This window comes from Chrysemys picta, unplaced genomic scaffold (assembly GCF_011386835.1).
Source record: "Chrysemys picta bellii isolate R12L10 unplaced genomic scaffold, ASM1138683v2 scaf1, whole genome shotgun sequence".
NCBI lineage: Eukaryota > Metazoa > Chordata > Testudines > Emydidae > Chrysemys > Chrysemys picta.
In genome coordinates this window covers 4,242,988-4,270,559 of record NW_027052708.1, presented here as the reverse complement: position 1 = coordinate 4,270,559, position 27,572 = coordinate 4,242,988, and the positions used below count along the sequence as shown (strand labels likewise).

General features: G+C 49.3%; 1 protein-coding gene and 3 long non-coding RNA genes across 5 annotated transcripts in view; 1 reads left to right on the top strand and 3 right to left on the bottom strand.

Moving 5' to 3' along the window:
• Positions 1 to 8,208: 8,208 nt before the first annotated feature.
• On the bottom strand, positions 8,209 to 10,912 carry LOC135977511 (uncharacterized). Its single transcript, XR_010594975.1, has 3 exons — positions 10,773 to 10,912; positions 9,610 to 9,744; positions 8,209 to 8,630 (listed from the first exon to the last, which is right to left on the bottom strand). It is a non-coding gene; the product is annotated as an uncharacterized LOC135977511 (long non-coding RNA).
• A 504-nt stretch (positions 10,913 to 11,416) lies between these two features.
• On the top strand, positions 11,417 to 16,005 carry LOC135977506 (uncharacterized). Of its 2 annotated transcripts, none has more exons than XR_010594970.1 (2): positions 11,417 to 11,534; positions 14,849 to 16,005. It is a non-coding gene; the product is annotated as an uncharacterized LOC135977506 (long non-coding RNA). The 2 variants fall into 2 exon arrangements; XR_010594969.1 differs by lacking the exon at positions 11,417 to 11,534 and adding an exon at positions 12,366 to 12,419.
• Positions 16,006 to 17,171: 1,166 nt separating this feature from the next.
• On the bottom strand, positions 17,172 to 22,091 carry LOC135977510 (uncharacterized). The gene is made up of 4 exons (XR_010594974.1): positions 21,939 to 22,091; positions 21,433 to 21,570; positions 20,152 to 20,247; positions 17,172 to 18,698 (listed from the first exon to the last, which is right to left on the bottom strand). It is a non-coding gene; the product is annotated as an uncharacterized LOC135977510 (long non-coding RNA).
• Positions 22,092 to 22,104: 13 nt separating this feature from the next.
• Positions 22,105 to 27,572, bottom strand: part of LOC122173448 (deleted in malignant brain tumors 1 protein-like) — a 492,944-nt gene continuing 487,476 nt past the window's right edge. The window contains exons 17-23 of the mRNA XM_065578734.1: positions 26,977 to 27,294; positions 26,583 to 26,897; positions 24,052 to 24,366; positions 23,395 to 23,457; positions 22,994 to 23,308; positions 22,222 to 22,257; positions 22,105 to 22,166 (exon numbers count right to left, since the gene is read on the bottom strand). Coding sequence (XP_065434806.1) covers positions 22,105 to 22,166; positions 22,222 to 22,257; positions 22,994 to 23,308; positions 23,395 to 23,457; positions 24,052 to 24,366; positions 26,583 to 26,897; positions 26,977 to 27,294 — 1,424 coding nt within the window. The remainder of the gene's footprint in view (positions 22,167 to 22,221; positions 22,258 to 22,993; positions 23,309 to 23,394; positions 23,458 to 24,051; positions 24,367 to 26,582; positions 26,898 to 26,976; positions 27,295 to 27,572) is intronic.

Below are 27,572 nucleotides of genomic sequence, written 5' to 3'. Positions count from 1 at the left end.
TTGGTCCTGCTTTGAATAGGGGGTTGGACTAGATGACCTCCTGAGGTCCTTTCCAACCCTGACATTCTATGATTCTATATGCACCTTCCATCCCAGCACCATAACATGAATCCTGGCCTGGTGCAGAGGGGGGTGGGTCCCTCCTGGGGTTGGAGAGCCAAATCCTGCACTCACCCTGCAGGGATGGTTCAGGTCATGTGGGGCTGGCCCAGCCTTGTGCAGTGTGACCTAGCAGATGGGGTTGCAGCAACACTCAGCTGTGGCCAGTCTGCTCCTCCACAATGTCAAAGGGGTGCCTGGGCCAAATCTGAGTAAGTGGCATTGCAACCTGACTCACAGTGTTGCAGCACCTCTCAAGTTTGGCCTGGACGCCCATTCATAATGACCAGGGATCCTAGTTATCCGTGATAAGAAACCAAAAATTCTCTGATTAAAAAACCATAAAAATCTGTGTTTTTCTGTGATTAAAATGGAAAGCTGAACTTTAGTTTCCCTAGCCACAATATATATATTGGCACTGGTCCCAATTACAGCAGATAATCAGGGTTCCACTGAGAATGTTTTTATTTTTTCACAAAACATAAAAACTAAAGATTCCATGTAAAAATGCAAATTCTACATTTTTCCATGTTTTTCCATGGCAAATGGATTTCTAGGATCCCTGATAATGACAGATAATGGAGGGGCAGCAGGGCGAAAAGTGTCTCTGTGACCCTCCATGTGCTAGGTGACAATGCCTGGAGCAAGGAGCTGGTGTGACCCAGTAACCCTGTGGTGCACAGTATTTCACAGAGATTCCCTGGGTCAGATATATGCAGCATAGTTCACTAAAGGGTGCCATGTGAGGTCTCTACCAAGAGCCAGTAGCCCACTGCTCATCATAATCATTGCAGAATGTCTGTACAGATGATATTTAAGGAGTAATGTACCTATATTAAAATTACATTCTTAAGGTCCTGGAGTTAAGGCAGGTCACCAGGAGGTGACCAACCTCAGAAATGTTCCTTTCAATCAGGAGGTACCAGACACCTATCTCCCTGTCTGGTCATTTGTATTGTGTATTGCACGCCTCATATAAGGGAGGAAGATTTCTCTATCAATGGATGTTCCCTTCAGTTGCCCAATCTTCAGTCTGGCTCTAACGTTCATGGATCAGGGTGCACTGACCCCGCAGATGGGTTTTAAAAATAAAAATCTTCAAAAATGCTTTGATTTTCTCAAATTTCTATCTCTTGATCAAATTTCATGGATCTTTTGGGGTGAAATGGGTATAAATACAGGAAATCAGTGTGTCCCCAAAACTACATAACAAAGTTTATAATTAAAAGAAGGTACAGAAGGAGCTGAAAAGGCGGATGCAGACTTAGTTTCTTTACGCAAAAGGGGGCAATCAATGTGACCTCAAGAATTCTTGGGAATCATAATCTGATATGGCAGAGAGGAGCCGTCTTGGCTTGCAGAATGTTATAACCTATGTTTGGGACTGTGATGAAACTGCTACTACCCTCATCAGCACCTTCCCTATTGCACTCCCCTTTCCTCTGGCCGGGTCAGAGGAAGAATTCTGTCCCAGGAGGTGGCTGGGTGTTGTAAGAAGCAGAGGCTGCAAGGCAAGGGAGAAGCTGCAGAGAGCTGGATGCAGAGGGCAGTCCCCAGGAACAGATGCAGAGCTGTATGTGGAACAGACTGAGACTGCTGGAGGTTACAGCTGGGTGCGGTTCTGTGTGGGGTTTATGGGTGAGCAGCAGCAGCTGGGCAGGGAGCCAGTACAAAGCGGCCCCAAAAAGAGACATTAAATGAACCTGGCCTGGAAACCTGCAGGCTCTTATCTGCTTGGATAGAGATTGGACTGGAGAAGACACCCCAGGTACTCGGCCTGAAGAGCCCTGACTCTCGACTGGCCAGTCCCAGAGACCCAAACACTGATCGCTATTGCTCACTGTGAGCTGTAACTATTGAAGCCTTGGTACCTAGGGCATCTGCAACCTTCCCCTTTCCTGCCAGCTCTAGTCAAATACCCTTTCCCTTAGCCAGGTGTCTGAGTAGTTAGTGGGACCCAGCAACTGCAAGGCCTGGCTGCTGAAGTACCTACAGTGCTTGCCTCTGAGTGACGGTACACATGGTACACAGTACACCTGGCAGGGCACTGGCACCCCAGGGGTTTGGTGTACTCCTACACTGAGCCGCCCCAATAATTACAGGACACTGGTAATTGTTTCTAATGGGTTAAAGTGGAACTTGTGCTGAGATTAACACGTCCCTCTTGGTTTGGTGTTTTTACAGTATGAACTGATTCTGCTTGTGGGTACAGTGCATGTGTTTGAGCTGGTACCCACACACCACCATGGCTGAAACATGAAACTTCTCCTCCTTGGTGTTTCTGTCCCCCACTCATTCCTTCTACAGTGGGTGCTGGTGTGACGGGTTGGATCACAGAAACTCCCTTGGGGCTGCCAATTGATGTGCCAAGACTACTTCTGCCCCTGCTTTCCCTGTCAGCCTGGGACTCCAGCACCCTGTCTTGCTGAGCCAGACATGCCAGTCTGCTCCAAGACAGACCCAGGGTCTGAACCATGTGCCCCAAAGCTGCAGACTTAACTCAAAGCAACTTAAGAAGTGTTCCTGTCTTTAACACTCAGATGCCCAACTCTCAATGGGGTCCAACCCCCAAATAAACTTTATACAGGGTAAACTCATAAATTGTTTGCCCCCTATAATGCTGATAGAGAGGTATGCACAGCTGTTTGCCCCTCCCTGGTAATAAAATATGCAAATCTAAGGCTAATACAGTAATAAAATGGAATACAGATGAAGCCTCACCCTCAGAGGTGTTCCAGTTAGCTTCATTTTAGAGACTAGTCCCCTTCTAGTCTGGGTCCAGCAATCACTTGCTCCCCCTGTAGTTACTGTCCTTTATTCCAGTTTCTTTCAGGTATCCTTGGGGATGGAGAGGTTCTCTCTTTAGCCAGCTGAAGACAAAATGGAGGGGTCTCCCAGGGGTTTATGCATGACTCCGTTTTTACAGGAAGCAACCATTGTTTACATACTACCCTGAGCATCCTCAGGTAGACTTCTTATGTGTCATAGAATCTCAGGGTTAGAAGCGACCTCAGGAGGTCATCTAGTCCAACCCCCTGCTCAAAGCAACACCAATCCCCAACTATTTTTTTTGGTCCCTAAATGGCCCCCTCAAGGATTGATCTTATAATCTAGGGTTTAGCAGGCCAATGCTCAAACCACTGAGCTATCCCTCTCCCCCATTATGTGGATTTAAGTCTTCCAAGATTCATTGTCCTTTAAGTGTTTTTTGATTGGGCACTTAATTTGCACATTCCTTTCTCAAGAAGCTGACCAAATGCTTTACTAAGGCTACCTAGAAATCAAGCAAATACCCAGCCAATATTCATAACTTCGAATACAACAATGACACATGCATACAGATAGGATGACTAGATGCAGTAAATCATATCCTTTACAGAGATATGTTACATGGCATATGTAGCCTAAAACATATTCCAGTTATGTCATATATACATTCATAAGTATATTTCCATAAAGCCTTATGGGGTGCACCATCACAGCTGGCCCATCTCCTGTGTGGCCAGAGACCCTGATGTGCAGCAGTCAGGGGTGTTGGGAGAGGTTTTGTTTTCTGTGGCTAGTAACTGCCCCAAGAGTTACTCCTACCAGCACCCTATTGCCTTTCGCTGCAGCTGCCATTCCCTGAGTACTAGGAGGTGACTGGATTGGAAGGACTGGCCACAGGCCAGACACTGCAACATTGTAGCTATAACATAGAGCCACAGATATTAAGGTCAGTTGGGATGACTAAATAATTCATTCTAACCCCCATACACATGACAGGCCACCAAAGTCCCCCCTGAATTGAGCCCACCAGCCTGGACTAGACCAAATCGTTACAGGCCTCAGGAGAATAAACTGTTGTATGCCACAGGCAGGGACTAGGAGGGACTGAGGGGCACTGTAGCGGGGCAGTAACCCCACTCCTGCCCTGAAGGGCTTAAAACAGCCCGGGGAGCGGGCTGTGGCAGGGAACCAGTAAGAATAGGCTGATTGGGGGAAGTAGCCACAGGTTGCCCTATAATCAGGCCACAGAGAAGGGCCTGGCAGCCTGAGAGCAATAGGGTGCCTGAGTGGAGCAAGGCTGGGGAGCTCCAGCTGGGCAACTCCCCAGGCTTCAGTCCTTGAGAAGGGCCTAGAGAAGGCACTGGGGCTGCAGAGGTGCAGTCTGGGGGGATAGGCAGGGGCAGCAGGTCCAAACCTCTCTTGCCTATGATGAGTGGCGTTTACACTGCAGTCTGCCCCAGGGAATGGGGGCTAGTTGATGACTGGCAGTGGCCATAGACTGAGGTGAGGTGGGAGTAAAGGGCTGGGGGTTCCCTGGGGAGGGGAGACCCAGACAGCTGTAGGGGCACTGCTGGGGCAGAACCCCTAGGCAAAGGGGCACCGGGGTCTGGGAGGGACATGGGGCCAGTGAAAGGCAAGACACTGGCTGGCAGAGGGTGCCCCGGAGCTGGAAGAAGAGCTAATTGCCAGGATAACCAGCAGCAGGCACCACCAGTGAGTTGTTGCCTTGCTACAAGCACCCATACCTGAAGCTCATGCAATGGCAGCAAATTGATTTTGTGAGATACCCAGATGACCCTAGCAAGTGATTTGTGCCCCATGCTGCAGAGGATGGCAAAAACCTCCAGCATCCCTGCCAATCTGACCTGGGGGAAATTCTTCCTGATTACAAAAATGGAGATCAGTTACACCCTGAGCATGTGAGCAAGACCCACCAGCCAGACACCTGAGAGAAATAATTTTCTATATCATCTGAGAGCACTTGCTCACCCATTTCCGCCCCCCCCCATCTCCCCTGCCACCTCCATGTGGAGTGGAAAATCCATAATTTCCCTTGATACTTTGTTCCAATGTTTAATCAACATATTACAAATTTGTCCCTTACTTGTAATTTCAATGTCTCTGGCATGACGTCCAGCCATTGGTTCTTGTTATGCCTTTCACTGCTAGATTAAAGAGCCCTTGAGCAACCAGTATTTTCTCTTTATGAAGGTATTTATGCACCGTAATGAAGTCACCACTTGGTCTTCTTTTTGATAAACTGAACAGGTTGGGACATTTTTTCAGCAGCTGAATAATGTTTGTAGCCCTTCTGTTTTTACCATCCTTCAATTTTCACCATTCTTTTTAAAATGTGGACACCAGAACTGGATGCAATATTCTGGTATTGGTCTGACCAAAGCTGTACAAGGGTAAAATCACCTCCCTGTTGCTAGTCACTTCAGCTTCCCAACTTTCTACTTGCACAAAACTGAACACACTTGCCCCACCCCCACCCCTTCTCCAAGGCCTGGCCCTCACTCACCTCATCCCCCCCCCTCCCTCTGTCGCTCGCTCTCCCCACCCTCACTCACTGGCTCACTTTCACCAGGCTGGCTCAGGGAGTTGGGGTGCAGGAAGGGATAAGGACGCCAGCTGGGGGTGTGGGCTCCAGGATGGGGCCAGAAATGAGGAGTTCAGGGTGTGGGAGGGGACTTCAGACTGGGGGGTGGAGCTGAGGGGTTTGGAGTATGGGAGGGGGCTCTGGGCTGAGGCAGGGAGTTGAGGTGTGGGAGGGGGTACGGGATTTGGGCTGGGGGTGCAGACTCTGGTGTGGAGCCGGAGATGAGGTATTTGAGGTACAGGAGGGGACTCCAGGATTGGGTTGGAGCATGGGACAGTGTGTGGGATGCAGTCTCCAGGTGGCGCTTACCTCAAGCAGCTCCCAGAAGCAGCAGCATGTCCCCCCACCAGCTCCTATGTGGAAGTGCAGCCAGGGATCTCTGTGCGCTGCCCCGTCCACAGGTGCCACCCCGGCAGCTCCCATTGGCCGCCACTACCAGCCAATGGGAGCTGCAGAGCTGGTGCTGGGGTAGTGTGTGGAGCCCCCTGGCTGCCCCTATGTGTAGGAGCCAGAGCGGGACGTGCCGCTGCTTCCGGGAGCTGCGCAGAGCCATGGCAGGCAGGGAGCCTGCATTAGCTTTGCTGCACCGCCAACAAGACTTTGAATGGCCCAGTCAGCGGTGCTGACTGGAGCTGCCAGAGTCCCTTTTAGACAAGGTGTTCCGGTTGAAAACCAGACACCTGGTAACCCTATAGTCACTATTCTCCTGTGTATATAGCTGTGAGGGGGATGCCCAACCCACATAAGGCCTGGAGGGGTTAAAGTGGCTTGGCAGGCCAATTAATTGCCCAGGCTGCCCCTGAAGAAGGAGACAGGGTCTGGCCACTAATTGGAAATGGGCTCAGCTGGGCAGTAAGAGGCTTTAAGGAAGTAGCCTACAGTCACTTCCTGGGAGCAGGGAGCTTGAGCTGGCAAACCGAGAAAGAGGAGGAAGCCAGATAGGTAGGAAGAAGCCCAGGGAAACTGCAGCAAGCGGTAGGACCACGCAGACCTTGGCTGCTTGTTAGAGGGTCCCTGGTCTGGAACCCAGGTTAGAGGGCAGCCCTGGGTTCCCCAACCAGCCACTGGGAATGCCAGCTGGACAGCTAGTTCGGAAAGACTTTGACTATCTTAGTGACCTGGCCGGAGGGCCAAGCCACGAAGAGGAAGCTGCATCTCTGGGAGTGAGAGGGGCCATAGAGTGAAAGGGACGACGGGTAGAGACACTGTCAGACAAGGGCAGTATCTGGCAAGAGCTAATCCTCGGAGCTGCCAGGAGGAGGTACAATGTGTAGTGAGTGGACTTTGTGACAATATCCAAAGATGGTGTTGGCCCTTTTGGCCACAGCATCGCACTGGGTTTTCATGCTGAGTTATTTGTCTGCTATGATACCTAAGTCCTTCTCTGAGTCACAGGGATATGACCTTGCATTTGATTAAAGCTCAGTGTTTTTGAATGGACCCAGCGAACCAAGCGATCCAGATCACACTATCTCCATAACATACAGAAGGGAATCCCCTACTCAGTCACCTTCACCTGTTGCTGTACCTTTTCTCTTTCCTTTTCTCCAAGATCTGCATGTGCCATTTTGGGGGAAGTTCTCCTCCTCTCTTTGCCTGTAACCCACCAGATGGAGTGACCAAACCCAGGAACATTTGTCTGGATTTCTTCAGCCTGACAGAAGAGGGGATCCTTGACCTACTGCCTCTTTAAGTCTCCAGTCCCAGGCCCTAGGCAGAGTCAGAGCCTGGGTTCCCTGCCAAAGCACAGATATCCACCTTGGGGCCAACGCCTCTCTCCATGGTCATTTCCTTTGACACAACCCCTGGAATAGGTTAGCACTGCCCCTGAGATTTCCCTCCTCAGTCTCCAAGGCTCAGTACGCTCTATTACACGTCTTGGTAGTGTCGTTGTTTGTTTTTCTCCTTTCGAAAGTAAATTGCTGTATTTCTGTCTCTTCATATGACCCCTGGCCCTGTTGAATGCAGATGACTGGAAATGCCTTCTCTCAACATTTCTCTTTCCGTTCTATCCTTCTAGAGATAGTGACCAGACTGAATGCAGGTTTTGTGGTAAAGGAAGGACTTCTATGAAATAGCGGTGTACTCTGCATGTGTCCTGGTATTGATTTCACTGAGGGTTCATCCAGAGACCACTTCGGGCTTCTTCACTGGTCAGTACTCAGCTCAGCATTGATATTAAACTATATTTGTAGATTGTCATGGAAATAAATATTGCACTGTGTGAACACGATCAGTTTTACAGGGTTTCTAGTAAGAACTCATTGACTTGTTACTTGTAGCCTTATTGGGTCATTGGAAAATCAGATTCTTATTAAACCTTCCTTTTGTCATTATTTTCTATAAAATTCATTTATTGTCCTAGCAGAAATATTCATCCTCTGTATTTATTGCTAATGGGGAATTCTTTTCACCATTTGTTTAATTTCACTAGTGAATTACGCAGGGAGAATTTCCCATTTATCTCCTTGGATTCAGTGAAATTTTCAAAACGGAATTAGGTTTAGGAACAACCATGTTTCTCATCTCAGCATGTTCTCTTGCTGGTTTCTCATTTTTATCTCATGCGTGATAGAACATTCCATGTAACACACACACACATCAAACATCCAGCCACACCCAGAGGTGGCCCATCCTTGTCTCTTGGTTTATTTAATATCAGCCTCTCCCTGTCATGAGCCCTGGAAACCGCACAATTCATCTGGGAAGAAAAAGTTGCACTCCGGGGCAGACTTTCAGAAAGGATTTAATATGAAAAAGGCACAAATTCAAGCTGAAGAAATTTATAGGCATAAAAAAGCAGGAAACTTCCATCCTGGCTGATCAATAGAAAATTATTCAAAGAAAGTTTATGAACCTTTTCCCACTCAAATTTGTAATTACTGCAACTTCACACAAATCCTATAAAAATATCTGCTTTGTCTATCTACCTGGCAGCAACTATCTCCAGGCCATTATACCAGAGGAAGCATTTCTGAGAGAAAGAGGCGAAGCATTTACGTCATCACAAGATTATTTTGTCCAATAAATTGTTATGATATTGAACCCCCAGAGTCACTGTGTCCCACATCATCATAACCTGTGTCTCCAGGAGGCAGGGATGGGGTTTCCTTCTCCATCCCAGAGACAACTTCACTCCTTAGCGAGTGCAGACTCCCACCTGACAATATCAAGGGAGACACTTACAGTCAGTGGATCCAGTCTGTGGTTATGTGCGGCTGCAGAGCAAGGTGGAGTGCACTTTACAGCAGTGGCTCTCAAACTTATTTGATTATATTCCCCTTCTTTGTGTTCATAGTAGTTGATGACCCCTCTACCACCACACAAGTACATATACCGATTTAAAAATTCAACATGTAACTTTCACTAAAGATGAAAAGCAGTAGGGCAATGAGTCAAAAACAGCCATTTAAGTATATAGCTCTCCAGCTGTGAAGGCAGCACTACCGCCAGCGGCAGCGGAGAAGTAAGAGTGGTAACACCATACTCTGCCATCCTTACTTCTGCGCTGCTGCTGGTGGCGGCACTGCATTCAAAGCTGGGCACCTGGACAGCAGCACAGTTAAGAACATCATAACTTTCACTCTGCCCTAGGAATTAAGATAAGCATGTTACTCTTATCAAGTACTAATCAATGCACATTTCATTACCACTGCACCTCCTCTGGGGTGGCTGGTGGTGTCGCTGCTCATGGCACAACAGAGAGGGGAGGGGAGATATTGGCCAAGGACAATGGGCAAAGCCCGACTTTTACGGGACGTGTCATAGACTCTAACACTTGTGCAGCAGTAACAGGACTTTGGTGTATAGGATTCTGCCCAAAAGATACATGTGCAGTGAACTGGTGGGAATCGAGCACATTCAGGGCGTGGCAGCCACACAAGGATTGGAACCTAGAGGCAGAAGGATCCTAGGTATCTTGCTGTTTTGACCATGAAGTACAAACCAGCAGGGACCCTCCTGTTCCTCTCCCCATTGCAGGCACTGAAGCCTCTACTTTGAGGGAATGGAGAGATGAGAGAAGGAGAGTTTATCTCACAGGTTGGGTTGACCAGGGTGGTTCCCTTGCTGCGTACCCCACATTTCCAGCCCTCCCACTATGCAGAGACACTCTGAAGTGCAAACAGTTCTCTACTCACCTGTCTGTGAATTCCTGTCATTTGCCCCAGTGTCTTCTTCATTCTGCCTCAAACCAGGGTCACCTTCAGGGTCAGACACTTCTCTGGCATCACCATAACCATCCCCTGGGACATCTCCAGGCACGAAAGGGGCCTCTGAAGTCAAGATGTGAAGTAATTAAGAGAATATTCACAGTGAAGGTAGAAATAAACTACAAGCTGCAAATGCACTCGCCTTACTGGTCCCTGGGGATCTCTCAGCCCTTAACTTCTACCCTCAGGTCGGGAAGAGGAGCCTCCTCTGGAACTCTCAGAATGGGGGATTTCACATATCAAATTGATTTGATACATTTCAATAGCTGGTTGAGTGGATCCTAGAGCTCCCAGATGACAAGGGGACGGGGAGTTCTAGAAAGAGGTGACTGGGATCTAGTCCAGGGGGATTGTTCCACAAGGCATTTGGTTACAATAATTACAAATGTAAATGACTTGGAATTGTCCAGAGTTTGTTCCCAGCTTTCTAAACTTGATATTATTTTTAAAATGTCTTTTCAATGCGTTCTCCTGATAAAGTTTACCCCATAAACTGTCATCAGTCTCCAACCTACTGACACCACTGGGAGCTGAGCCCACTAATAAGGGTGGGACATGGAACTTTGGGTGTAAAATTTCGATGTCTTCCCCATAGCACTCCACCCGACCCCACCCCCGACACAGTGTGTCTGACACAGATGTATATAAACTGCAATAGCCACATGTCAGGAAAGGCTAGCAGGGAACATTGCTGCACTGTAGAGATCTTTGCTTCAATGTGCCCTCTTTACAAATAGTGAGTAACCCTAGTGATCATGGCAGTGAGGGTGTACAAGAGTTTGCCGGGGCTCAACCCTCTCCGGGGCGGTGGGGAGCCACATCGGTGAGCTTGGGAAACTCGTCCGGCCGTGGGGGTCTCCCTTGGCAGCTCTTACTTTAACCGGAAGAACACGGTAAGCCCGGCCCTGCTCAGGGCGGGCAATAATGCGAAGTCCGGAGCTCAGGCCCTCAGTCAGGGCTGAGCAACAAATGAGCACCAAGTATTAAGTCTGGGCCCTAGGTTGTGTTGGTGTCACTAGGCATAGCTACCAGGTAACTCGGGAGAGTGGAAGGCCAAAAGTGCCGATGAAGCTCTTCTGCTCTGGGCCTACCTGAACCACAGTGACTCCATCTTGGGAACTCTCACCTACTTCTGTGTTAACTGCTTACATGCTCTGAAGCAGGCTGAAGCAGAAATGTAATGTCAGCTTTTTAGCAGAGGGCTGCAGTTTCACTCACACTAGCAAAAATAATAGAGTTAAGGAGCGGGGAAAGGAGGGGTAGTTAGTTTGCAGGCGTCTAATCCAAGGTCGCAAAGACTGGGGAAAGTTTTCTCACAAGCTTATGTAGAGTTTATTGTAACAGTTGTCTGGAAGGGAGGGGTAAGGGGGAACAGCCAGACAAAGAGATGTACGCAAACAGTTTGGAGTATAAAAAGTAAAATTTGTTTGTATTTGTTGCACATGATTTGAGACATACTGGTCTCCTAGTGCCATTTCAGAGCTCTGAAATAAACTTGGCTTGCTTTCTCCCCTCGGTGTCTTTATTGGTGCCAAGCACACCGGGCAACGAACCCCTGTTTGCCATCTCGAGGCCCAGTTCTGGGCAGGCAACAGTTTTGGCGCCCAACGTGGGCCCGAGGCTGAAATTTAGCCTTGCCCGGATCCCTCCTGGTGGCCGACGGATTACGGCGACGACCAACGCCCAGAGCTCACCGATGACTTCATCGGGGGCCTCAGCGGAGACGTGATTTGATCGACCCCAGAGGGCACAACGGTGCAACGCACACAGACAGTGGAGAAGCAGCTGCAGGCGATGGTGGGGAACCGGTCCCGTGGATAGGGCGACGGTGCAGAACCGGACTCTTGGATAAGGTAGGAATAGTCCAGTGGGGACTTTATCTGTCTTGACCTGGGGACGCCCAGTATCAGCCTGTTGTGACCTGGGGACGCCCAGAGTCTCCCTATGGGGCAGGAACAGAGTACAGCCGGCAGGGTACAGTGGACACCCTTAGAATGCATTCTGGGGAACTGGAAAGTGTTTGGATCTGACCAGTTGATTAAAAGTAAATTGAAAAGGTTCTGTACAGTTGATTGGCCTCAGTACCAGCTGGAGTGCCAAGAAAGGTGGCCACCGGAAGGATCACTTAACTACAACACGATCCTTCAGTTGCTTTTGTTTTGTCAGAGAACAGGTAAATGGAATGAACATCTCTATGCGTATACGTTTATGGTGTTAAGAAATAGGACTGATATTTTGCATAAGTGCCATTTGACTCCGACAGGCTTAGTAGTAAGGGCTGCTAAACCCCAGAACCCTCCCACTGTTGTAATGGCAGAATCGGTGTCCCCTTCAGCTCCTCCACCCCCACAGGCTCCAGAGAGTACCCCCTCGGTGGGATTGTATCCGTTGATTACTGAGAATGTGGTAGCCCGTCCAGGAACACAGGATCGTGCAGCCCAGGTTGTGTCAGTGTATTCTCATGCTCCTTTTAACCCTGTACATCCAGCTGCTTTCAAGGCAGAGGCAGGGGAGTTCTCGACGAATCCAAGCAGGTTTATTTCAATCTTTGAAGGGTGTCTGGCTAGCCATAAGCCTGACTGGGATGACTGCAATATACTTATGAGAACCTTGTTATCTGAAGTGGAGCGGAATCAGGTTATAGCTAAGGCTAGGGATGAAGACAAAGAAGGCATTTAAGATCATTAAAAAGGAAAGCTATTAGATACCAGAGGTTGTACCAAGTGGAATCCTCAGAAGTGAGTGTGCTCGTCCTGGTTTGTTGCTTCAAAGCTCTGTACAGAAGTTATTTTACTGGAAGGGTGTATAATGGCAATGTGTATGTGTTAATGGTTGGAGAAAAGGTGTATGAGTGAAAAGTGGAAGGTTCCTTTGAAGTTAGAAGAAGCCAAGAAAGAGAGAAGGAAAAAGAGAACAGAATGAGTTAACTGGGAAAATATAGCTAGCAGCTCAGTCATGCTGCCCCTATCCAAGGACATTGTTCACAGCCAAAACTTGGCTGACAACCAAGAGAAAGGGGGGCCTGAATGTGCCCAAGCAACTATGAGAGCTGCAAAATACTGCAAGGCATAATGAGGACAACAGAAGGGTTAAAAAAAGCAGCTTTGCTGGACAGTATTGGCTCAAGGATTTAAAAATTCCCCCACTCTGTTCGGACAGGCTTTGGCCAGAGATTTGGAGGAGTGGGACAATAAGGACAAAGCCCTCCTCCTGCAATATGTAGATGATTTGCTAATTGCTGCTGTGGGTCTAATCCCTTGTCTTAAAGCTACTGTGAGTCTCCTGAATTTTATCGGACTCCGAAGATACAGGGTAGTGGACTGTGGGCTAAACCTCTGTATGAATGTGTTAAGGGAGCGGATCATGACCCCTTTCACTGGTCCCCAGAAGCAGACAGGGCATTTCAGCTATTAGGTGCCTGGAAACGTCCCGTGGCATACTTCTCTAAGCAACTGGATCAAGTTTCAAAGGGATGGCCAGCCTGTTTGAGGGCGGTCGCAGCCACTGCCCTAGTGCTTGGGGAAGCTGAAAAGCTGACACTGGGAGGAACTGTGCAAGTGTATATTCCCCACATGGTTCAAGCCTTGCTGGACAATAAGGGTGGTCTTTGGCTCACACAGGCTCGGGTTGCTCGGTACCATGCAAAGCTGTTAGAGAATCCTGAAGTCACCCTGCAGATCTGTCCCTCCCTTTATCCAGCTACACTGCTACCAGAGACAGAAAAGCAGGAACATGACTGTCTAGAAATCATAGATGTACACTATTCTAGCCTCCCAGATTTAAAAGATCAGCCACTCCCAAATGCTGACTTGGAATGGTATACCAATGGCAGTAGTGCCGTTGTGGGTGGGCAAAGGAGGGCGGGTTATGCTATTGTGACCCTTCATGATACGGTGGAAGCTGAAAGTTTACCTGCTGGGACATCTGCCCAGCTTGCTGAACTAGTGGCCCTGACTCGTGCACTCGAGCTGGCAAAAGACAAACGGGTTAATATCTTTACTGACTCAAAGTATGCTTTTGGGGTATTGCATGCTCACACTGGTCTGTGGAAGCAAAGGGGAATGCTGACAGCCCAAGGTTCTCTGGTCAAGTATGGGTCTCAAATTCTCCGGCTTTTAGAAGCAGTACAACTCCCCTCAGCAGTAGCAGTGGTGCATTGCAAAGCCCATCAAAGGGAAGATCAAGATGTAACCAAGGGCAATGCCAGAGCAGACAGGGAAGCCAAGTGCGCTGCTACCCTGAAATCACCAACAGAGGAAAATGCCCAAATGCATGCCCTTATCCCATCAGTGGGTGAGCTTGCAGCCCCTCAGTACTCCCAAGAGGACAGAAACCTGGCTGACAGTCTCGGTCTCCAGGAAAAGGAGGGATGGCTTTATTCCACAGAGGGAAAAATCCTCCTGCCCAAGGGCTTAATCCGACCAGTGTTGCAGTAACTGCATCAAACCACCCACGCAGGCAGAGAGGCTCTTACCCAGCTTATGAATAAATATTTTCTAACCTCTGGACTTAAACCCCTAGCATCACAGGTACAAGCTGAATGTTTAATCTGCCAAAAGAATAACCCTCGACCAGCCACCCTGGAACCTACCCCAGGCCCAGGATTGGTGTGGCAAATAGACTTTACTGAGTTTCCCAGGACCCAAGGGTTCAGATACCTTCTCGTCTTAGTGGATCGATTCAGCGGATGGCCTGAAGCCTTCCCATGTCGCAACAACACTGCCAAAACAGTGGCTCTTAAGTTTGTCAAGGAAATCATTCCTCGCTTCAGCCTTCCCCAGTGGATGGAATCTGACAATGGAACACACTTCACATCTTAAATTGTTCAAAAGATATCAAGTGCTCTGCAAATCCCCTGGAAACTCCACACACCCTGGCGACCACAAGCCAGTGGAGTAGTGGAACGCACAAATCAGACACTCAAGCGACACCTCTCAAAGGTCTGTCAGGAGGCCTCTCTTAAATGGCCTGATGCTTTGCCCCTTGTGTTATTTCGCATTCGTGCTCTCCTTAAGGGTAGGATAGGGCTTAGTCCCTTCGAGATTATGTTTGGAAGAGCATGGCCTATGAATGGTACCCCAGTTCTGGCAGGGGAATGGGAAGTGGGGTGTGGTTTCTTGTCTCAGTACATGTGCTCTCTGTCTGCTGTTATTTCTTCTCTTCGCAGGTACACCAAAGATTCACAGCCTCTTCTGCTGGATACTCCGGTCCACTCCTTGCAGCCTGGTGACTCCGTTCTCGTGCGAACCTGGAAGGACGAGCCTCTCCAAGAGAAGTGGAAGGGACCCCACACCGTCCTGCTTGTCACCCATACAGCGGCAAAGGTCGAAGGACACAAGAACTGGATTCATCACTCTCGACTGAAAGCAGTGCCAGCTCCTAAACAGTGGACTGTCCAACCTGCTAAGAAAGCTTCCAGCGACGATTTGGGACTTAAGCTGTTATTCAAAGACAGTAAGGGTCACTGGGAATGCTTTGTGATCTTTCTGAACAGTCACAGCATACTCCCCGCGAGAACCCTGAGCATTGGTTTTATTTTCTCACAGAAGGCCGACCTGGCCTATGTATTTGGTCTTGTTATTTTTTTGACTTGTTTAATGTCGCATCTTGCTCACAGGTGTGGTGATATGTTTTGTTCTTTTTTCTTTTGCTCATTTGCTGTTAAGTGCTCATACGTAAGATTTGTACCTCCAATACCCCAGAAGTTCCCTTATATCCTCTCATTGATAATCCTGATTGCATGGAGCTTAATCGCATTTTGTCTTTAGAGTATGAGAAAACTCTGACAAAGGTTTGGTGAGTGTTCTCAAAGGAGGGATTGTTGGTGTCACTAGGCATAGCAACCAGGTAACTCGGGAGAGTGGAAGGCCAAAAGTGCCGATGAAGCTCTTCTGCTCTGGGCCTACCTGAACCACAGTGACTCCATCTTGGGAACTCTCACCTACTTCTGTGTTAACTGCTTACATGCTCTGAAGTAGGCTGAAGCAGAAATGTAATGTCAGCTTTTTAGCAGAGGGCTGCAGTTTCACTCACACTAGCAGAAATAATAGAGATAAGGAGCGAGGGAAAGGAGGGGCAGTTAGTTTACAGGCGTCTAATCCAAGGTCGCAAAGACTGGGGAAAGTTTTCTCACAAGCTTATGTAGAGTTTATTGTAACAGTTGTCTGGAAGGGAGGGGTAAGGAGGAACAGCCAGACAAAGAAATGTACGCAAACAGTTTGGAGTATAAAAAATAAAATTTGTTTGTATTTGTTGCACTGGATTTGAGACATGCTGGTCTCCTAGTGCCATTTCAGAGCTCTGAAATAAACTTGGCTTGCTTTCTCCCCTCGGTGTCTTTATTGGTGCCAAGCACACCAGGCAACGAACCCCTGTTTGCCATCTCGAGGCCCAGTTCTGGGCAGGCAACAGTCGGGACGGGGCAACAAACTCTGAGTCAGGAGCTCAGGCCCTCAGTCAGGTCTGAGCAACAACAGCATAAGGTATTTAAGCCCAGGCGCTAGGTCAGGGTGGGGCAACAAATGCTAAGTCAGGAGCTCAGGCCCTCAGTCAGGGCTGAGCAACAATAGTAGGCCCCAAGCCTCAAAAGGCCTGGGAGACGGGGAGACTGCTACCCACAGGTTAGGTGGCAGGGGGGACGCAGGCCCTCCCACTCCACTGCGTCCCAGCCTGGGACCCTAGCAGCGGTAGAAGACCCGCTGCTGTCAGTGGAGATCCTGGCCGCAACACACTGACATCGGCTCTGGCAGTGCTGCAGCCAGACTCGGGTCGGCTGCCCCCGGGCTACTTCCACACTCCCCCTCGGGGCCTACCTGGGTCCTGGTGTCGGCCTCTGGGGGATCCAGGACCATGGGTTCGTCAGGGCAGGGATTGATCGGCCAATCCGGTGGCTCCTCCGGATAGCGGGCGCAGGGCAGGCCCGGCGGCTCCTGGCGGCCATCCTGGGCCGCAGAGTTTTCCAAGCCACGAGTTAGGCTGGAGACGTCTGGTCTTTCTGGTGGCTGGGGCCTTACTGAGCTCTGAGGGCGAGCCTTTATACTTCCAGGTCGCCACCTGACCCTCTGGGGGGCGCGCTCTGAGCTCCCTAGCTCCGCCCACTCCGGCCTCCGGATGGGCTCTTCCCCCTCCGGGGCGGTGGGGAGCCACACCGGCTCACTACAGAGGGTCACAGGTCAGTGACCTGAGCCAAGTACAGCATGAGCAGCTCCTGAGAAAACTGCTCCTTCAGTCCCTGCAATGGGGCTCTATCATGCCCTATATCAGAGGGGTAGCCGTGTTAGTCTGAATCTGTAAAAAGCAACAGAGGGTCCTGTGGCACCTTTAAGACTAACAGAAGTATTGGGAGCATAAGCTTTCATGGCTAAGAACCTCACTTCTTCAGATGCAGGGTATACCAGGTATACCTGCCTCTGGAGATTTCCATTACTTGCATCTGAAGAAGTGAAGTTCTTACCCACGAAAGCTTATGCTCCCAATACTTCTGTTAGTCTTAAAGGTGCCACAGGACCCTCTGTTTCTTTTTATCATGCCCTAGGACATCACACGCTTCCCTACCCCTGGGCCTCCACACAGCTCTTGTAATGCACCTGGTCAGCGCCCCCAGCATTATGCCAATAGACAATACTGGTGGGTGAACTTTGTGGTTTTCTTAACAAAACATGATTGTCCCTACAGGGAAATAGTTAGTTTTTCATCAAGGTGACGTTGCTTCCAGGAGGCGGATACACTGCTCACCTCGGCCATCTGGAGTCTGGGGGACGTCGCTCAAGGCAGGTTCCTCCACATTATCGTAATCCAGCTGAGACCCCCCCGGGAAAGCTCCCTCTTAAACAGCAAACACCACACTCAGCCCATGGCACCAGCGGTGTCTCTTCAGCGCAGGTGGCCCTTATAACTAGAGCTGTTTATCATGGCACATGAGAGGGGAAGTCGCAGGGGCCCATGGTGTGAAGGGCACAAGTAAGAGAACTACAGTGAAACAGGAGTCCCAGAAATAACTAGGGGCCAATCCTGTCCCTGCAGAATCCAAGAGCAGCTCTTGTATGTGTTTCAGTGGGAGCAGGATCTGGGCTTGTGCTGAGATAACAGGTTGGAACATGGGCGCTGCCAGGCCAGAGCCGGCCTGTGTGAATCCAGCTGATCTCTGCAGACAGGTTTGAATTTTCCTGTTACCCTGGGGAGGGGGAACCTCCCCTCTGCAGGAATTAAAGCTCCCGCTGGGAGGTCACTGGCCTGATCCTTTGTGAGCTCCTGCTCTCCACTAGCCTCTCAGGCAGCCCAGGGCTCAGCTTGGCAGTGCTCCAGCTTCTCAGCAGAACTGGCTCATCTGCTCAGTGTCTCCTCCCCCAGCCACAGGCTAAACTCCCAAAGGGCCCAAATCATGAACTTCTTGAGAGCAGCTGGGGTAGAAATGCCACCCTGTTTATAACTAGAGATGGGCCCAGGCCAGGAAGTTCAGATCCAGGGTTTTGATTCAGCTTTTATGGCAACAGTTGTCAGCTGCAAAACTGAGATCTGGAGCTAGGGTTAGAATCTGCAAATCTCACCCCACAATGTTCTGGTGGGTTCCGATCAGTGAGTTGGGCTGAGCCCATCTGTACTAACAACACAGGACAATCTTCTCATCTCTCTCAGAGGTGAGAAATGAGGTCTGCTGTGCACAGACGCCTTCCACCGAAGAAACTACTCCATTTCCTCCAGCACCTCACCTGGGGAAGTCACTGGGAGCCACTCCAAGGGGTGTGTGCTCAGGAGATGGTCACATGTTCCCATCCTGAGATTTCTGACAGAAATCTTATTCGATGGGATTAGACCCGACTGTGTAAAACGGGAATCGTGTGAGAAAATAGCTGTGTTTGCAGCAAGTGTCATAGAAATTCTGTTCTCTGCCCAGATTTGGGTCATTCAGCCTGAGTCTGCCCCTCCCCCGTTACCTTGTTCTGATCCAGGATCGTTTTCCCCCTCGCTGTCCCCGGTGTAATACGGCAGCTTCGTCACTGAGTCACCTGAATAGGAGACTGGAGAGACGAGAACCAGAAATTCATCACAGTGAGAACAGCAGAACTGTGGGACAGGGAACACATCCGGGGCCAGGGACAGGATTTCCAGTCTCAGTCTATTCCTTCTTCTACAGGAGATGGTGACTCACAGTGACTCTGAGCGGTGAGAGGCTGACACAGACTCTCCAAGAGAAATCTCCATGTTACTGTGGTAAATGTGACTGAGGGGATGCTGCAATCTGACCTGAAATTGTCTGGGGTGAGTGAAGGGCACGTCTCTGGCTGCTGGTCCAGGGAAGTTCCACAATTGTCCTGGCCTCCTCAGCCACAGAGGGGACTCCTCCTTCTTAAGGGTAAATACCCGCCTCCCCCCTCTCCGTGGTGTTTCCAGATAAGGCCAAGACAGGCGCAGAGCAGAGTCTGTGATTCACTGTAACCATTTTTGCAGTGGTGCTGGGGGATGCCCTGAGCATGTTCCCAGAGCCCGATCACAGCACAGCCCTTGGGCAGGATGTTCCCATCAGACATTGAGACAAAATGGAACAAAGGATAAAAGGGCCATGACTCAAAGTCATGAGGATCTCCTGGGCTGATCTCTCTGCTTTGGGGGCAGGGAGGGAGCCGACCCAGCAGACCAGTGGCTGCAATGGAAGGGGGCACAGAACATCCAATGCTCCAGAGCAGTTTTCAAATGATAGTTTAGCCTGGTCCCAGGCAGTCGCTTTCCTGACCCCTCACTGTTTACACTCCAAGGCTGCAGGACAGGCAGAGTGACATTAACTGTCCCTAGACTTGGGACACTCAGTGTATGGTGGGAAGGAAACTCATCTCCCTCAGTCTACATGAGTAATTGCTGATCTCATCACAGACCCAGCTCCAACAGCTAGAGCTTGGCAAAAAACAAACAAACAAACAAACAAACAAACAAACAAACAAACAAACAAAAAAACAGATGGTTTGGTTCTCTGGCCATTGGGGAAAAAAGCCAAAAAGAAACCCAACATTGTTTTGAGTTGAGCCAAAAATGCCTTTTTTTTTTTTTTTGGGGGGGGGGGGGGGGCAATTTTGGACAAATACAAAAGTAAAAAAAAAGTTTAATGTTGAATGGAACCATTTGGTGTTCTTTTGGATATTAGTTAATTTTTGTTTGTTTGTATAGATAAAATTAAAGGAAATTTCTAATGGAAAAGTAATATCAAATTGAAAAAACAAAATGTTTTCTTTAGAAAGTGTTGAAATGAATTGTTTTGTGTGTACTTGGAACAATTGGGTGAAATTGACAGGAATTTGTGAAATGTTTCGGTTTCTCTGAATCTGCAATTTTCACCAAAACGTTTTGTAATGAAAACTTGTGCCCAGCTCCAATGACAAGCTCACAGGGCTGAAGCTGCAGTGATTGAACTCTGGGTCAGGGCCTCAGATGGAAATGGCATTAGATAGCTGCTCCCTGTTGAGAGTGAGACACACAGACCTGAGCGACTGAACATCTCCTGCTTCTCTCTCCTCAGGTTATAATCAATCTCCTCGTACACGGCCTCAGACAAGGGATCCAAGGGTCTCCTGGAGCCTGAAAACAAGGGGCAGGGTTTGCACAGGGTCTTTGAAACCAGAGATGGGAAACACTATGGGATCATCCAGCCCCTCCCCCTGGGCCCAGTGCGAGCCTGAACCCTACAGCACATTCTCACTGCTGAAATTGAAATGAGCCAGGGGACAGGGTTTCTTTCCACAACAGCCCTTTGATGATGGCTCCCAGAGCTAGTTCGCTGTGCGGAAGCTTCCTCACATTCATCTTAAATGTTTCCTTTTTCATCTCATCCCATTATTCCGGGCTATTCCCCTTTGGAGCAGCTTAAATAATTCTTCCCCCATGCTGGTGTTTATCTGCAAAATGATGATAACATTTTTTTTTCATCAAGTTTAAAGCCAGAAGGGACCATTAGAACATCTAGTCTGACCTCCTGTATAACAAGGGCCACTGCATTTCACCCAGATACCCCTAGGTTTGAGCCCAAAGATGCACTTAGACTAAAGCATTTCAGTCCTCAGGAGAATAATCTCTTGTGTGCTACGGGCAGAAAACAGGAGTGATTAAGGTACCACCAATGCCCAAGGGAATTGGCAGGGAACTGACTAGGTGAGAGATGCCTAGATAATCCTGGCAGGTGATCCATGGTTCGGAGGAGGGTAAAATTCCCCAAGGTCCTTTTTTTCCTTGGGGAAATTTCCTTCCTGACCCCAAATCTGACAATTGGTTTGACCTTGAGCATGTGAAAAAGACTCACCAGCCAGATATCTTAGAAAGAGCTTTCTCTGGACCACGTCAGAGGACTGGTCCAGTTCATCCAGTGTCACATCTCCCTCTCTAGCTAATGTCTGATGCTTCAGAGCAGGGCAAGAAACAAAACAAAAAAAACCAAAACACAAATATAGGGGCTTCCCAGAATTCCTTCCTGACCCCTGCAGGCCACTGGCTGAAGCCCTGAACCATGAGGTCTGATTAAAACAAGAAGGAGTCCGGTGGCACCTTAAAGACTAACAGATTTATTTGGGCATAAGCTTTCGTGGGTCAAAAAAGTGAGGTTTTTGACCCACGAAAGCTTATGCCCAAATAAATCTGTTAGTCTTTAAGGTGCCACCAGACTCCTTCTTGTTTTTGTGGATACAGACTAACACGGCTACCCCCGATACTTGAGGTCTGATTATTATTATTGCAGAGGCATTTCACACAGTGACACCAATCAGCACCCACCTCTGTGCTGTGCCCTGGCACTTCGCACCTGTGCCCCCAGGATGATTAAGACCAGGCAGAGCAGGGCCCCCAGGATAATGCAGACGACCACGGGCACCGTGACTCTCCCACTGTCAGTCGGAGGACGGCGCGAGGGAACTGGATGAAAATGAACATGCAAAAGGGAAAGATTATCCTGTGAGAGTCAGAGGGGCCCCGGGGAGCTCCCCAGTCACTCATTGCACAGCCCAGGACAGCAGAGTAAACGGCTGGGACACAGTCTGTGCACCATGGGGGCAGCTCACAGGCTGCTGTTTAAATAATGGGCCCTGCTCTGTCAGCTGGAGCCAGCAGACAGGAATTGTCCTGCTCAGCAGGGCCTGCAGCTCCCACCCCGGTGTCATTTGCCCCTAGATGTCACAGGCCATGGAAAGGAGATCCTTCCCTCAGGCTGCAGCTTGCAGCTCATCCTCTGTGACCCAGCACAGGGAAATTTAACCCTTGATGGGAGGAGGGGAATCCTTTACCTGGGGTATTCGGAGAATCTGTCCTCTCTGTCAGACCTGCAAATGGAAAGGGAGGAGAGTTGAAGTCTGGAGTGAGGGGAAGGTGAGGTGTTCGTTACTAGGGGGAATGTCCCTTCTGAGACTCCCTGGGGCCTCCAGCTGTCACTTCCCTCAGCTGTCATCATCCTCAGATGTCACAGGCCATGGAAAGGAGCTCCTTCTGGCAGGCTGCAGCTTGCAGCTCCTCCTCTGTGACCCAGCACAGGGAAATTTAACCCTTGATGGGAGGAGGAGGATGCTTTACCTGGGGTATTCGGAGAATCTGTCCTCTCTGTCAGACCTGCAAAGGGAAAGAGAGGATAGTTGGAGCCTGGAGCAAGTGGAAGGTGACGTGTTTGTTCCCAGGGGGAACCTCACCTCTGAGAGTCCCTGGTTGTCTCCAGCTGTCACCTCCACAAACTCCCTCACAGCAGCACAGGGCCTGTTTGTTAGTGATTTAGGGCCCAAGTCCCTTGTGCTCTGTACAGCAATGAGGACTCTAGTAACAAACCAGCACACTGGGGCCTGTGATGGATGAAGGGGTTACGTGGGCTGATGCCTGAGCCAATCTGACCCCACAAAGGTCCCACCCACACAGGGGCGGCTCTATGTTTTTTGCCACCCCAAGCACGGCAGTCAGGTGGCGTTTGGCAGCATGCCCGCGGGCGGTCCGCGGTCACGTGGATTCAGCGACGTTCCTGTGGGTGATCTGCCGGTCCTGTGGCTTCGGCGTATCCACCGCCGAATTGCCGCCAAAACCGCGGGACCGGGGGACCTCCCACAGACATGCCGCCGAAGGCCGCCTGACTGCCGCCCTCACAGCAACCGGCAGGCCGCCCCCCGCGGGGCTTGCCACCCCAGGCATGCGCTTGCTGCGTTGCTGCCTGGAGCTACCCCTGCGTCCACAGCATCCATTATGCTCCTGCACACAGGAGATGTGAGGGCCTGGTCTGTGACCAAAGGGATATGGGGATGGGTTGATCCATCCTCCTCCCTGAAAATTACAGCATGTAGCAGAAACATCTCCTGTCACTCACCTGAGCAATTCACGGCAGCATCTTCCTTATGGTCACAGTTACTCTCACCCCAGGGCTTGGAACAACAGTCCCAGAGAGATGACTCTGTCCCTCTGCAATTCAGCGTCTCCACCAAGATGGGACCAGTCCCCTCGCCAAACGCAGCCTCGCCCGGGGCAGATACAGCAGATCCACAGCCCAGCTGTTTACACACAACGTTACCATCTGCCATGTCCCAGGAGTCATCACAAACTGTTCCCCAGGAGCCACGGTACCAAACCTCCACTCTCCCCGAGCATCCGTCCTCTCCTCCCACGACACGTAACTTCTCCTGGTCTGGAAATGCAAAAACCTCACATGTTACTGGGACAGCTGGGAAAGTCCTTAGGGACCAAGAGGGAGACAGTGAGAAGCAGAGATACCTGTGCAGCTTGGAGAGTTTGGGCATTCGGCAAACAGGGTCTGAGTTGGTTTTGCTTTTTTCCCTATGAAGAGAAAAAGCCGAGGTGAATGCACTGGGTTGTGTGTGAATGCACTGGGTTGTGTGTGTGATGTGGGAGTAGAATTTATCTGTATTTTAAAACCCTAATTTCAGCACTGTATGAACTGAGATGTGAACTCTGGGTCATTTAATACCTAATTAATTTGCTATTCAGCTGTTACTCAGACACACAGGCCCACATGCACACAGACCTGTGGGGGATTCCAGTTCTGACCCAAACTGCACAGCCTGGGCCCATCTCTGATTGTTCATCCCAAAAGGATTAATAACCACAGAGCTGCCTAATGATGGTCTCTAGGGAGAGGCTTTTCTTCACTCTCACACTACCTTAGCGCACTGTATAACACTGGTCTCTTTTATAATTAATTGATTAACTTCCATGTTTGTTGTTAATCAGACAAATGCTTATACCTATAAAACATCATGAAAATATGTTTGTATCTTGTGTTGAGAATTTACATCTGCCTACACTGAGATGTGAACAATAACAAGTTCTATCCTAAACCTTCAATTAATTGAACACATCACATATATGTTGTGTGTCTGCATGCCTGCATGCAGGTAGTTTCAGAATTACCAGTGCAAGAAATATGGGTCTCTTCTGCTCGGTTATCACAGGACTTTGGATCCCAGGGCTCTGACAGGCACTGCCAGAGGGAGCTGTGCTGCTCACTGCATACAATATGGTCCAGCCATGTGGGACCAGAACCTGCTCCATATTCAAAGTCTCTTGCAATCTGCCCTCCGTCTCCACAGTTCAACTGTTTGCAGACAATTGCTGGGGTGTCTCTAGACATCTGATTGGAGCAAACACTGCCCCACGTCCCATTGTAGAAAATCTCCAGCCGCCCAGCACAGTCACTGTCGCTCACCAGCCTCAGATCTGTGAACTCTAGAAGGAAATGCACAAAAGGGGAATTTAAATCGTCTGATTCTGAAATGAACTGGGGTGTGAAGAGTGAAATACCAGCGATCGCTAATGATCCTGGCATCATTCTGTAGGAGCAAGTGTCAGAAGCACTCCAAGAATCAAAGACTCTTTTAGATCCCACAGGCCCCTTAGAAATACAATGGGCATCTCTGGAAGCCACCATTTACCAGCAGCTACATACAGATTGTAATAGATTAAGGTCAGAGAGGATTGTAACATTGGCAGGCCAGATGCCAGCTCTTGAGCAGGCTGCAGCTGAGAACTGACAATCTCATAGCTGGAGACCAGGCCAGGTCACCTGTGTGTTAGTTTTGCTCAAAACAGGTATTAATCTTGTAGGAATGTATTTTGTGCTTAGATTCTATGAAATGATGGTTAGTTACTGCAGGCATTAATCTCTCTTGTAATGTCTGTGGTCCATGCTACAAGAAAATATGTAAGTTTTGCTTTATAAGTTTGAAAATGTTGGCTCTGAACTTGTGAACTCGGGCACAGGAATCATCCCCCCTTCCATCCCCAAGGAATATCAAAATCAGATGGGCCATCAAGGATCATCACAATATACAGGATTGGTTAATGGCCTTATCGCACCCAGGGAGCAGCACATGCAGAAGGCCTCGTCCCATCACTTTGAAGGCTGGAAGAGGGAAATGAAAATAGTAGACATGAAAATTGTTCATCTTTTTGTCTGTTTGAACTGTGACAGGGCTAGAGACACCAAACTGAAGCCAGAGACCCCAAGGGGTTACCCCTGGGTCAGCGCTGAAGGACATTTGGAATTGACAGATCGCTACGACTCGGTCACTCCTAGGATGTAAATGGTAACTCATTTGTGTGTAGATGATTGCTTGCTTTAACCATGTAATTAACCCTTTTATTTCTTTTATCTATTTAATAGACGTGTATATAGTTTATTACAGGATTGGCTACAGGCATTGTCTTTGTTGTAAGATCCAGGGTACTAACTAATCTGGGGTATGTGACTGGTCTTTTGGGACTGGAAGAAACGTAAATATGGTGTGATTTTTGGTCTAAGTGACCAATTATCCAGTCCAATTTGTCTAGGTGACAAGATAGACTGTAGAGTCTAAGGGGACTGTCTGTGACTCCATGGCAAGATAGATTTAGTGATCCAAGACTAAGTTTCCTCTAAGTTGCATGGCCATGTGACCGCGCAGCAGACTATCAAGGGTCGCATAGCAACACAGCCCCGGGGGCCTGGACTGGAAAGGCGCCTCTTCCCCAGCCCCGGAGCTGCTGCGATCGGGGACTGGCACCTCTCCCCTGGCCGCAGCCCTGATCTGCCACGGCCAAGGAGAGGCGCCTCTCTCCTGGCCCGGAGCTGCCGCAGCGGGGAAAGAGGTGCTTCTCTCCTGACCCCAGTCTGCTGCAGCAAGAGAGGGCTGGGGGGCGTCCTCTCTCTCTGCCACAGCCCCACCCCATAGCCCACACCCCCAGCTGGAGCCCTCACCCCCTCCATACTCCAACTCTCTGCCCCAGCTCTGAGCCCCCTCCTGCACCATGAGCCCCTCATCCCCAGGCCCACCCCAGAACCCTTTAGTAAGTGGTATGTTCTCCTTGTGAAGGAACTTATGCACTAAAATCAAGTTATCTCTTGATCATTTTGATAAGCTAAATAGATTCAGCATCTTAAATCTCTCACCGTAAGGCTTTTATTCATCAGATCACTTTTGTGGCTCTTCTCTGCTCCCTCTCCAATTTTTGTGGCCATCAGAACTGGACACAGTATTCCAGTATCTGTCTCACCAGTACCATGTACAACAGTAAAATTTAGTCCCCACTCCTATCACTACTCCCCTGTTTATACATCCAGGGTTTGCATTAGCCCATTTTGTCACACACGGCACTGGGAGCTCATGTTCAGTTATTTCTCCACTAGGACCCTACATCCTTTTCAGTCACTGGTTTCCATTATACAGTCTCCTTCTGATATCTGGGATGCAGGATTGTAACATTAGGGAAATCTTCCAATATCTCCAATACCTCTGGGTGGTAGCTGAGGACTTTCTAATGGTGACCCTGGTAGGTAGTTACACAAGGGAAAGGGAGGCAGAGACAGCCAGGGAAAGTATCATTCTCAACGATCTCCTTAAACATCTGCCCGCTCCATTAAATCCCCTGGTAACACGGCTCACAAGAGCACTCACAGAACAGACCTGAACAGAGAACTCCTGCATCCTCTTTGTGTCTACAGTTGTGCTGGCCCCAGCCCCTGGAAGGACATGTCCAGAGATCGGATTCGTTCCCAGAGCAGTTCACATCATCCAGCCAGATCTGCCCGGATCCTTGCCCATAATGAGCAGAGACAGTTGCATTGATGGCACGTCCACATCCCAGTTGTTTGCAAATGACATTGGAGTCTGACAGATCCCAGGAATCATCACAGACTGTCCCCCAGCTGCCATTGTAATAAATCTCCACTCTCCCGGCACAACGACCTGCCCCATTCACCAGTCTGATCTGCCTGCTCCCTGCAGGGATAGATCCCAGCTGTTAATATGTATTTTCCCACTGAACAGAAAATGTTTGTGAGATTTGGAAAGGAATCACCTGAACAAATGACACCGACATCCTCAGCAATTCCTGCCTGGGCTGTCTCAGACGTGGAGTTGTCACAGAGAGTCAGACGAGTCTCATTTCCTACACACTGGACCCTTCTCAGCCCCACAGGGCCCGTTCCTCGCTCAGACTTAGAGGGGTTATAAGATTTCTCTGCGACTCCGCACTGGAGCTGCCTGCACACCACGCTGGCATCATTCATGTCCCACTGGTCATCCAGCACTCTGCTCCATGCACCATGGAGGGAAATCTCAACTCTCCCATCGCACCTGCTCTCTCCATTCAGCAGTCTGAGTGATTCAGAGCGACCTGGGCTCAGGAGAGATGGGAAACACACTGAATAACGCTCCTTGTTATACACTAAAAATAATACAGAGTGTGCATGAAATTATGGACTGTTTCTCAATAAGAAGGTATAAGCCAGTGGTCAGAGTGTATCACAGTGTTAAAGGGAACAACCTCTGTCAGAAGACACTTATTCTTTTGAATCTATAAGTGGAAGATCCTATAAGGATTGTAACACTCTGAGCTTGACAGAGGGGCTTGCCAACAGACCTTGTAAATGAGTGAGCGAGGGAATTCCTGCA